Here is a 13,615-nt window from a genome sequence, read left to right on the forward strand (position 1 = left end):
CCAAATAAAACTGAATCTGTCTTTGTTAGATAATGTAACTACCGTTTATGTTGTTTATAGATATATTGTATCAAATTTCATTAAGATTCATTACCGCATACAATTTCAATATGTATTAGTATTATGGATTTTAACCATTAAATTTATTAGTGTCAATTCATAATTTTAGATAGAATTATTTAATGTTCGTTATTTAAGATTGCACAAGAGGGGACATCCGTATTATTAATCAAAGAGGTTCCTTATCTAATCTGACAATGAAGTTTCTCAATCAGTCAGCTAATGGCACCTGTGCCAAACCAGCACGTCAGCCAGATGGATCGTTTGTTCTAAAACATTGCAAAAAGGTGAGATGTAATCAAAGTGAAACATAATTGTTCAACTTATATATAAAACAATAACTGCGTCCAAACAGCGAAACAACTTAAACGTTTTCAGTATAATATTTCAGTTATTTATCTGTATGTGAAAACTGAATTGAAATTTTTTCATATAAGAATTTTACATTCCTAGCACTACTACATATGTAAAACATAACTTCAATGAAATTGTGTCATTATTTGCATCGTACAGATATAAGTGTATTTCTTTCGTTCTTTGAGTGTCGTTGTACATTTACATCAATTTGATTGTATCTAAGAGAGAGGAAGTTTATTGGATGAATGATAATGGATACGTTGTTTTCATTTTGGTAGAACACAAAAGTCGATGTTGTACTTGAGGCTAAAAATGGATCAGACATAATAGGAGGACATCATGCTAAAACCTTTCAAATCAAATGTATGGATGTCAATATCAAGCCGTACTACCTCAACGTAACATTTGCTGAAAACGTCAGGTTAATTGTCAACAATTTTTAATATTTCGTCACTGATTGTTTGATTTTCTTCAAGACAAGAAAATGTCTCAGCAAGCCACGGGCAATATTAATTGAATACAGATTGTTGAATAGTGATGAAGATCAAATTGGTCTATCACAGCCATTTGCTTAGTTTTATACTTAATATGGAACTTTATGTCAGTGATGGATTCCATTATCAGATATATTGCATTGAATGCATATATTTTTTTCAGGAATGAAGTCAGTACTCATGTAGTAAGCATGGCGACAAAACCTACACCTACTCCGATATCACAATTAACAATGACTATCAAAGGTCAAAGTGGTACAGTTGAGGAAGCAACCATTGGTCAAGCCTTGACCGTTTCAATAACGACCACAGGTAAACTATGGAATCACATATGTCATAACACTATACACTTTTCTGTGACTGTGTTATATGTTACCTGTAGATGTCCTGTGTATTACTTGTAACTGTTCTATATGTTATCTGTGACAATGTTAAATGTGACCTGTAAATGTCCTGTATGTTACCTGTTGACACAACTCTGAATGTAACAACGGCGCTAATTGCCATTTTAGCCACATGCAAGATGATTTGATGACATTCTAATCATTAATCTAATCATAACTGAAGCTATCATAGGAAAACAAAAGTGCTGACGTCCGTACATCCTGCTGTCTGGATCGACAGACGGACCGACTAACCGTGTGGTTCCTATAGGGCTTCCGCATCACGGTGTGGGACCCTAATTATACCAAAACAGACATAACAATACAAAACAGGAGACTCAATATGGTACAGTGTCCCAGGGTGTATCTATTATGTCCCCTTAATTTCGGACTTTATTACACTAAGGACCTTCTTAAATTTGTCGATAGTACAATTTCGGCGATTAATGAAATAAAAATAGATATTACGTTAAACGTAACGGTTGAACCGTTTAATGCAATAAAATAATATTTTGTTTGATCAATGGATTGTTTGATGTAGTAACCTGAATTAGTTAACCCTACAAAATCGTTAAAAAAAAGTCATGCTGTTAATGCTTTCTTATCCAGTGCCAGTTCTTGCCTGTTTGGAGGTATTACTCCTGATTTGAGGGGGTGAAGTGGTTTTGTATTGTGTCTGTCTGTTTGTCCTTTTGTCTTGTTATCTTGTCTGGGCTCTCAGTATCTCTTACTGAACTTGGGGTATGGGTATACCTTGATGAGATGTTATGTCATTTATCAAATGTGGGTCAGATTTTTTAAGATTTAATATTAAATTTATTGACTAACAATAATTCCATCTTGTCACGATACTAATCTCCCAGATATTCTACAGTATGTATATTACAATACTACAAAACGGGAGCAAATTCGGGTTACAGAAGATACTGTTTTGGGTTAACACATCCTGACCAATACATTCTGATGAAAGACAATGGTTATCCATATATCAAGACTGCTGACGTTAAAACGAATTCCTACATGTCAAAGGAATTCAGTCATTTATATAAATTTCTATGACAAATAATATTAAAACTCTCGAGGATCCAAAATGGCAACCTCGTGATCCTTCAGTTCAGCTTACATGTTGCACTAAACATCACCATCTTCACACGGATTGTTTTCACGTGAGGAGTAAATACCGATGGATCACATGGCCACCTAATTAATGATAGGTTGATATTGCTACTGGATACAATGAGGAATCAATAAGAACGAATGATGCAAAATTCAAATCACTATTGATATTCATTGTTTTCATTCCTATTTAATACACTATTGTACATTGTATTCACTCACTCCTTCGAGGCTCCTTTTCAGGGATCTGGCAAAACTGAAATAAAATTAATTCCTCTGAATATTTACATTGTATATCTTGCAGGAAATGTTGATATCAAACCAACAGAATGTAAGGCAACAGGAAATGGAAAGGAAGAGACATTGTGGATTGAAGCAGGGTAATTCAATCTGATATTTATTGTCTGATCCATATCTAAATCCATTCTTCACATATTTCTTAACTAATTATTCAAATGAATTTATGGCTTCATTGTTCATTTTTTGCATGTTGTTTTACTTGGTACGGCATTATTCATTACTGAATTAACTAATGCGGTATAGCTTATGTAATGTGCAACCTTGCTACAATACAGTTTCTCTCAAATCAGAAACAAATTATACAAAGTTATATTTTTTCAAATAATATTCTAAGATAAAATAATGAAACGAAAGGGTTAGTTTTATTCATATTACAGGCTCGTTTTAAACGTTTCAGATAAGAAAAACTTCTTAATGTTAATGATATAAGCAGTTTGTAATCGCTATATGCCTTCAATCTGTTGAATTTATTTGAAAGCTGTCCGCAAATATAGTAAGCATGTAGCAGTAATTAGCCATTTCATAGAAGTATTTTAATGTTTCAGTTGTAAACATGACGAAGAGTTGTTTGGGGAAAAGTGGAAAGGAAATGGAAACAATGTCACAAACACCATGTACGGCTTCCGATTTGTTGGGTCTTCAAAAACAATCACTATCACATGCACAGTGCGCGTGTGTCCAAAAGGATATGGATTAACTGAATGTGATCTAGTAAGTGCAAACATATCTGTTTCTGATTAAGATTGTATGAATTAATTACTTAAATGTTGATTTGTAAATATCTGTACTCCGTTTCAAGATGAATTTTGAAATATGAAAATCTTGTATCGGTTGATTCTAAAAAAGGAAACAGGTTATAATCCACCAACCATGTTATTACAACATACTAAACAAAAAAGAAAGGTAACACTACTTTATTCTGTGATTAATTAATTAACCCCTTCATAAATCCTTACCAATCAAGTACGAATAAAGTAATTGATCAATTCTGATAAAACTGCAGTCATGGTTTATTATAAAACTTTGCGTTCAGTTGATTTTATTCGACTATAAAGGACGCTGGGGTCAATTTCAAAGGTAACACCATTAGTAACGAGTATGGCCACCGTTTGCGAAGTAAACAGCATTGCAGCGTCGTCGCATGGAACTTGTAAACCGGCAGATAATTCGAGGAGAGATGTTGTTCCATTCAGCGATCAAGGCTTGGGCCAGCTCCTGCAAGTTTGACGGCTGATTTTGACGTTCACTCACGCGTCGCCCAAGAACGTCCCAGACATGCTCAATCGGTGACAAATCAGGTGATTTAGATGGCCAATCTAACACCTGTACGTTATTCTGCTGCAAGAAAGATCTGCCGACGCGACTGGTGTGCGCTGGTGCGTTATCTTGTTGAAAAATGGCGCCAACGCCATGGCGTCTTAAGAATGGCAGAATCACTGGTCTTAAAATTTCGTCCCGATATCGAATGCCGGTTAAATTGTCATTTAACAAAACAAGCCTGGTACGAGTCTCCCCACAAATATCACCCCAAACTATTACACTTCCGCCGCCAAAGCGGTCCCGTTCTGCGACTCAGCAATTAGCAAAACGCTCCCCTCGTTGCCTCCACACTCTGCGCCTTCCGTCACCGTGTTGCAGACAAAACCTGGACTCATCTGAAAACAGAATATTGTTCCATTGTCGTAAGGCCAAACGACGGTGAACACGGATCCAGTTACGCCGATTATTACAGTGACGTCGCAAAAAATTGGGTCCAGTGTAGGGACGCCGCGCTTTCAAATGGTAGGCCCACAACCTGTTGCGAACTGTTTGGGGAGTCACACGACACCCAAACAATGTCCTTGTAGTCTCTACTGCGGTTACGAATCGATTTCGCAAGTGTATCAATTGTATACGACGGTCATCCCTGACGGTCGTTTTACCGGGTCGGCCGCTTCGGGGACGATCGGATGTTGACCCCGGTTTGGTTTAAACGACTTACACAGTTTGAATGTTTATGAAATTCAAGCGAAGATACAAGTTAGTCGCAGAAAACCTCGTGCAGCTCTTTCGCTAATACAGACTTTCACGCTTGAATGATTTTGGTAACCCGTTGGATTTTGTAATGTAAAGCATTATCATTTTCTTATTGCACAAACGTCATTTTGTTTTCACTCATTTACAGGTATTCGCCAAGGAAACATTTAACCTTTCTTTTTTTGTTGAGTATATAATCTTTCATTTCATTTTTAGTTTAACAAACCTGGTATTTGAAAGCTTGATAGGGGAAATACATGACGAGCGAATCACGGAAGCTGCCTTTAATATAAGCAATAAGTTTAATATTGGACGAAATTTGTTCAGTATTGTTTTCTCTGGGTTGTGAATTTGACCGACAAATGTAAATAACTGAGCGCCGCCAGAATATGTGGGGTTTTTTTCTGGATACTCCGGTTTCCTCACGCAGTTAAATTCCTTGTTTGACTCATTTCGGTAAAACAAGAATAATATGAGCTGGTAGTTGGTTTCGCAGTTGTTGTCAAATAAAGTCAGTATTCATATACGCATAAATCTCCAATTTGTTACCACAGTCAACTTTCTGATGCTAGCTCTCTCAAATATGGCGGCCATCTTTAATGTTTATGCAGTTGAGTGTTGTTGACGTTCAATAAATCATGAAAATAAAGACGGCTTTACTTTTTAGATTTAGAATGAACTTATAACAGTTAAACTTACTTATTTTTCGCAACATTAGATAGTATCTATAATCCCATAATGTATTCAACTTTATACATGGTTGCTGTTGGCATTAGGTCGGAAAGTTGTCCAATGGAGCTGTCAACGAAGCTAAAATGGCGGTACTTTCGTCAACGCTAACAAAAATGCACATCTGTGAAATTGTATTAACATATTTTAGATATGGTTCAATTCATACTTTTAGCGGTCATTTTAGTGCAATGTCAATGTTGCTTGGTTAAGAGGAAATTGACAAAAACCGTGCAAAGGGAAGTAAACTCATTTGGTTTACGTTACTGTTTAAGTTTTGATACTTTTACTGGCAGGTATATGCTGGTAATGTACATTCGGTAAGGTCACATAGTGGCGATGTCATAGAACGGTAAACATAGATCTAATGTGTAATGTTATTTCGAGAAATTACCTTGAAACGTGTACATATTAACATGTTGAAAATAATATAAATATGTTGTATTGCTGTGATTGACAGAAAATCATATTGTGTAAATTCGTCTCTAAACGATTGAGAAACAGGATAATTTCATTAGTCATTAACAGATAATGAAGGTTGACAATAAAAGGTCACTGGACGGCGATTCCAGCGGGGCGTAGTCAGATCGTCATGTATCGAAGTTATGGGAATAAAACTAAGGATCCAATGTTGAATTTTCGATTGATTGATTTGCCTCAAAGCAAGCAGTTGTAAATTCGAAGAAGTTTTGAGCATACAATTCCTCTATTTGTATTAATCTATGTTGAACAAACAGAGCCGATGTTCGAAGACTAAAAGAAAGAGAATCAACCACATGTCATCTGACATAACCATGACAAAAGCTACAACGTCATTAACCATCAAAGATACAATGCTGACCAGCGTGACCAGTGGGGCAGGACGTAAGTAAATAAGCAAAACGCATAAAACATAGAACATATATCGCAGGAAAATTAGAAAGATTCTGATTACACACTTATCTCATTAAATACGAACCTTTATGGTGTCTATTAACCCACTAACCGCTTCATTGTTGGAATTCATGTTGTATAAAAACCTGTGATCATTAATGTGAAAAAATTATTTATTAATGCAATTATATTTTACAACCAGCCTCGAAATTTGCACGAAACACTTGACACAATAAAACATTTATCTGAATTGCATTGTACTCCGTAATTATTCTTACATATTTTAGATTTAGACTATCATGGATATCCTTTATTTCTTTCAGGCCTTGGATTTGAAATGATCAACACCATGGCGTTCTTTGTGGCAGCCTTTGCAATCGTGACCGTAAAATTCATTAAGGAGTGATTTTCCTCTTGTAACAAGAAATATATCAGAATTTGGTACAAGATACAAATTTAATATTTTTTTGCAACATCATATACCAATTGTTAAAGACTTTCAATTATATATTATAGCTAAATATTTTGTATTCACTTTAAACAAAGGTCATAAGTTTCCTGACACTTTCACATGTTCTCTGACTGAGGATACAACACCCTACAAAAGGTTGAAATCCAACAGTTCTTTCCAAAGTTTATGTTTTACATTTTGGAATCTTCCTTTACAATTAAAAAAAAAAGAACAAATGCATTGTAATCGCGTTGTGTCCTCGTGTTTCTAGTGATCAGCGCATTCATTTTTATTCGTTTTCACACATGTAATATGACCTAGATGACATGTGTGTGATAGAATGTTATCGCTTTTACCAGATTGCCATCATAGATTCATTGCCTCGCATGCATTGCGACGTCAACGAAGGAAAGAAATAAAGTATTGATAGAGAATGGCGTTAATATATGCCTTTTTCTGCAACAGTGTAATTAAATGATTTTTCGTGAAAAGTGTATATGCTATATGTCAGTCAGAATTCATTTGATGAGATGTATGGAAACAATCTAGAAAATGCCAAAATGTCAGCATAAACACAATTAAAACTCACATTCCATAAAACTAGGGCAAAATATGAACAAAAGACAAAAATACTCATGACTCAAAAAGCACAAGGGGAATAAGGCCAGGTGTTCCGGAAGAGTAAGCGTCTTCTGCATCATCGACAACACTCGCCATGTAATCCTTGGTCACTCCACGTAAGTAATGTCACGTTCTCAAATGAGAATAAGGTATACACAACGAAACCGACAGGCAAAAACACGCAGCAAATACATCCAGCTTCATGTCGTAGAAAGATACAGAATATGTCTCAATGATATCACTCTGGCGAACGTAACACTTCCCTATAATGTTTTATCAACCTGTATCGTTTGAACCCTTTAATTACGAGTTTGTCAATCAGTTGCTGACTTCTTGCATGAAAATCGTTAAAATTGGCCCTTGAATATCGGATCAACTACGACATGTAAGTGTCATAGGTTGGAGATGCAGGTACGATAATTTATTTCCTTGTGGCAGAGGCTTCTTTGAATGAAAATTCTTAAATTGATTTTATGAAACTTGTATGAAATCTGTGGTCGTCAGGGCGTTGGTCGACATCCGTAAAATTGTTATAATTTTTTATTGAAATCTTCATTATATATCAATAATAACCTGAGTTTTTTTTTTTTACTGTTTTGTCGTTTGAACGTTCATGTTTTTTAATCTGTCTTGCTCAAGCATATCGATATATCATCAAATACTGGTAAAACTATTAGTTATGTATTACAACATAAATACCCTAATATATCGCGAAAAAACCTTGTGCTTTATCCTTATTCACCGTAAGGAGTTCAAGGCTTATTTTCGGAGACGTCTTATGATATTTTGTTACTCTAGTTTCTGTTGTAATAATAGCAAACTAACTTGAAATTATGAATAACACAAGCACATTTATGCGACTTATTTTAGAATGAAAGTATATTAATTTCAAGAAAGGCAACGCATCTTTTCAAGTCCGGATATAAAAAATGGACAAATATTTATGCTGATAGACACTAACATCTCGAGTTTGAAGTTATAAAAAGTTTTCAAGAGAATACCATTATGACAACATAATCATAATCCAAACTTAAATCGAATATAACTAGCGCAAAATATGAATAAAAGAAAGATTTACACAGACTCATGAAAAAAAATTACAAGGAAAATAGGGCCAAGTGTTCTTGAAGAGTAAGTTTATCCTGCATCATCGAAGACAACCGCCGGGTTAATCTTGGTCAATCTAACTGAGAAAAGTCAAGGACAGAAATGAGAACAAATTATTAACAACGGAACCAAAGACAAACTAACGTGCAATCAAACACGCCCACATTCATATAGCATAAGGAAAAACAATTTCTCTCACAGACATCACTACGGCGACCGTTTTGTATATATGTCGATATTGTAACATATCCAAATGCGCTAGCTTTTTACAATTTCCTAATTGTGAATAGTCCATTTCTAGATAGCATCCCTGCATCCCAAATATATCATGTTTAAACTCAGCAGTTGATAAGACTTTCAATGGATTGTTCCTGATATTAGGAATTTCTTCTAAGATAACGCCAATCGACAGACAAATCTTAATTTTCAAGATATTCGGTTGATAAAAATCATATCGGTTTTATCCATGAACTTCCTCATTTGATAGGCTGTTAAATAAACAATAAAATAAGGGAGTGCCTTCAATGTCAAAGGCGACATTGGAAGAAGATTATATTCCACAAAAATGTGAAATAAGGAAATAGCTATAGAAAATCCAAGATTAATTGTTCCGTCCGGACAGAATGCTGATCACTTACAAATTAATGGTTAAATAAATGATAAAATATAGATTATGGATCATTTGCGTTGTCTTTAGCAGAACAGATTTTTTTCTTTTCACACTATGATGATATCTGCTTAAAACACTGTTGTATGGTGCTGCAAATGAAATAAATAAATTGATAAATAAATAGGTAAGAATAAATAATGATATTAATGAATAAGACAAACAACATTTACTATGCAATTCAGGTACAGATTGATGACATGCATATGTAAGAATGCTCACAACTCTCCGTAGCAAGGATGTCTACCGTCTGGTTCGGATCGAAGTGGGAGACAACCCAATATCGCGGGCTAGACTATATTCGTCCCTTTGATCGTCGGGAAATATAATTATTTTGATAAAAAATAAATGTGACAGTTCAATTTCGCTGTTTTGTATTGAGTTACAAATCTAGCATACACCCATTTTACCTAAGTTTGATCACTCTCAAATTACGGATTATATTTCTAAGCCAAGCCATTAGATTTGCTCCAGTTCTAACAAAGCAATTTCCATATTGTGAATTTTCCATTTCTAGATAGCGGTATTCCTGCATCTTCAGCCTATGGTATTAATATGGGACAGTTGATTCGATTATCAGGATTGCCTTGCAAGAAGTCGCCAACTGACGGACAAACTCGTAACACAGGAGTTAAAAATGCAAGTTGAAGTTGATTATGGAAATCGTTTATAGTCGCTTTAATGGTGTATTGATAAATATCTTTGTATGATATGAAGTTGGACGTTTTTATTCCGGTTAGTTTGCTAGTTGGCTCCATTATTGTGTACATTGTTCTCATTTGCTAACGTGCAAGTTTTATATCGATGAAGGTTATGTTAATAAGACGAGGTCACTGTTGTTTTATTTGTTTTTTGAATGGTCGATATAACATTATCGTATTCAGGGTATTTGAACAATAAGCCGTATTTGAATATTTTATAACAAAATAGTAAGAAAAGGATAATTGAATTAAAACATTTGTTTCGATCATATTTAAAAAAAAATAAAACATATGTTTTGTGTATTGATTGAAATGAACAAATGAAGAGGTTTTTTTTTACATATCAGTGCATTCGCTTTTGAAGAAACGGGGAATGTTTACATGGTTTGGGTACCAGCGAAAAATTGATGAAATTGACGAATGATAAGAAAAAAGCACACACACCACCCCTCACGCCCTCATCAATTTACCACGGGTTTGAACCCAAATATGTCTTTATCTAACGTGCCTTTGAAGAAACTAACCAGATCTCTGGTCTAATAGGCGACATGTGAACTTCAATGCTAAATAACACCACATAAGGAAATACTTACATATGTTTTCATTTATTGTTAAGTGATACCCGATCTACTATGAAATACGACGGCATTGGAATATGTTTACAATGGTTGTGATACTGTTTAACAGGCACAGCAGTAAGACATTGAGTTGTTTATTTTTCCTTATCGACGTCTTGGAAACATTTGTGAAAATAGCATATTTAATTTTAAAAGTAAGGATCAATGTCTTCACCTCAGCAATTATTTGTTATCATTACCTGTCAAAGGTCTAAAACAGTTATTGACTGATAAATTGGATTCATTCCACATTTTTTTTTTTTTTGTATAGATCGTAGATTGAAAGGCAAAAAAAACAAGGTTTATGTTAGAATATCGGACATAAAAGCACTGGCTTATTTTAATTTTGTGTGTAATGTTACCACCTGTTACTGTAATACGATGCGTGATCAGGCCAGATTGATCAAGTGGTTGTATATGCAGGTGATGGGCTTGTGCTGTGGGTATTTTATTTGTAACCGAGGGGGGCTTTACTGTCAAATGTGTAAAACGAGAATAAGTGAGTTCTATATATATATAACTCGAAATGAGCATCAAGAAATCTATACGAATACGTTTCCATTCCCCTAGATAATATCACCAATACTTCACGTGTTAACATTAAACTCTGGATTTAATCTTAATTTCAAAAATAAAAAAAAATCGCTCCATCCAATGATTAGATAGAAATGAATGTTATCGCAGCTCATTCTCCAAGTATGCACCTGACCTTCCAAACAGTAAATACATATACACAAGTATAAAGTACAACATCCGTCATAAGGTTTTCTCACTAATCTTGCTTATCCTCATTCACGGGAAGGACCGGTGGTACCAATATGCCCCAACGTATTTTATCTTTATCATTAAATAAATACACGGCTGGTGTATCATTGACTGTATTATTGCTATACATGTCAATCGCAGACAACATATACAGTCAATCTGTATGTTAATACAAAGTACTGGCTTCTACAATGTTACCATGCACAAGAAAAGCCCCCTTACTTTTATCAGCTGCTGCGTACTGCAGATAATAAAACAAGTCAAACACAGATTTGAAAATAAGCCTAACTTGGCCTCTTTGTATATAGATGGACAAGTCGAAACATCAGTGTGCGTATCGGTCAATCATTACAACTAGTAAATTAATTTGAAAGGTATTTTGCTCGGATGAAATTTCATGAGACTCTGGTCCTATCAATAGTCAGCAAGTAGCATCACTGACTTAAAATAAGATAGTTTGGAAAAGTAATCATCTTCCCTCTCATCAAATCTTTGTCAATACATAAAATGTTTCGTTCTCCAGATTAGAGAAGAATAGATAAATACGATCGCATTATTGTACTGGGTTCATAATCATATTTGTGAAATGATTACCTTGGTATTCGGTTAATATGCCCATGATTTGTCTAGTCTTGACTTCTTGATAAGTAGGATACCTCTTTTGATAGGAGCATAACTATTCTTTGTCATGTTTTAGCAAATTACAATAATGAAATATTGCTTATTGTGTCATCATTTCAAATATGTTAATGACTTCATATATTCACAGATGACATTTTGGCGTTAAAAGGGAGAGCATTGGACCCGATATAACTTTAAGTTTGACATAGAATTGTCCGTTTTCTGTTTCTGTTTCACTGAAAAAATCTATCGTGTGATGTAGAGCATCTCATATCAGTTGCCATTTGATATGCGACTGATGAAAGTCGTCACTAATTTTTCAAAAAGGCTCGGAAAATGAAAAATCTGAGACTTTTTTCATTACTTATATACATGTACTGAAAACTAATATCTTATATGTAAAGGATCTTAGATGCTGATAGGACGTTAAACAGAATATAATATATAAACATATTTGCAATCTCTATATTGTAGATTTTCTGTCGGCTGTGATGTATGGTTTAAGTAATTCGTTAGAGGAATTGGGAGTCAATCAGACGTATAATGTGCGAGGCGATGTCATTCTGTCACTAACAAATATTTTCCTGATGTTGTCTTGTCTAGGGAGGTACGTAGTGCGTACACACCAGGGTAATATGATAAACATTAGTACTATGAGAGGCGTTTGGGAGATGAATTTTCTCTACTCCAGGTGAAGACCCGAGGTGTGTCTCTTACTCTTAACGTTTTAAATAGACAAAATTAGATAGCACAACGAAAATGTAAACAGTTATATCGTGTTTACTTTGATGATTATCAACCTCAAATGATGGGTCCTATGAAATGTAGCTGAGGACGAACATAACTGATAAACAATCAATCGTTATCAATGTTTGGTCATTGTATTATATGTTAAGTGTTTCATGTGACTGGGGCCTGGTAACTATTTTTAACGATTCATGTCTTGTCAACTATACACTGCAGTTGTCAGTATGTACCATCCATATATGGTAGCTTATGTACTTTGTTATATCGATTGTTGTCAAATGTTTTACCAGTTTTGTTATAGCTGCAATCCAAGTGATTTTAAAAGTGTAATCCTTGTTGGGTACATCAGCTCTGCTCACAGGGTTATACAATATTATGTTTATACATATTTTTTTATACCTTTTTGCCTGTGAAATATGGAGAAATATCTCACTAGTGAAAAATAACAGACTTACGCCAATGAAAAGAGAGAATGGAAAGCATCTAATAAAAATGACAAATCACGTCCGATACAAAATTCACAAAACCAGGCATCTGAAGTGGTTGTGTACTTGTGACACGAACTTTAATTCCATGGTAAACGTTTTTTTCCCATGAAAGTCAGCAAACAATGCAACGTAATCAGAGATCAAATCAAACCCCTAACAGGAGGTCTTGAATGTGGAGCTAACACGTTAGACGTTTCACGAGGATCACATGTAGTTTGCCGCCATTACTGTCACATGTTTAACGCCCTTTGAAAGTTTTACCACAATTTCATCTTTTAGTGACATGACTAAGTATCATTTTCCCTGTTTAAATATTTTCAATGATTGAAAAAAATCCTATATTATGTCGCGCTCTGCGAAGCTTTCAGTTATAACTAATGGAAAGTGTCCACGAAAAGCGCTGTCAGCGTCCTTGTTTTATATTCGTTTAAACCTTGTAAGTAATTTGGCAAGTTTGCTTGTGAAAATGTAATAAACAGCATATCTCACCGCATCTTTAGTA

At 34.7% G+C, this 13,615-nt stretch overlaps 1 protein-coding gene across 1 annotated transcript; it reads left to right on the plus strand.

Moving 5' to 3' along the window:
• Window positions 1-198: 198 nt before the first annotated feature.
• LOC132564791 (uncharacterized) lies at window positions 199-6,734 on the plus strand (the record flags this gene model as incomplete). The annotated part of the gene is made up of 7 exons (XM_060229416.1): window positions 199-347; window positions 696-838; window positions 1,075-1,223; window positions 2,715-2,790; window positions 3,256-3,421; window positions 6,193-6,319; window positions 6,652-6,734. Coding segments are annotated over 7 exons (893 nt in total), but the record flags the coding sequence as incomplete, so codon positions are not given.
• Window positions 6,735-13,615: the final 6,881 nt, after the last annotated feature.

Source organism: Ylistrum balloti, unplaced genomic scaffold (genome assembly GCF_031769215.1).
Source record: "Ylistrum balloti isolate Yb309-2 unplaced genomic scaffold, AGI_CSIRO_Ybal_v1 Utg372764, whole genome shotgun sequence".
Lineage (NCBI taxonomy): Eukaryota > Metazoa > Mollusca > Bivalvia > Pectinida > Pectinidae > Ylistrum > Ylistrum balloti.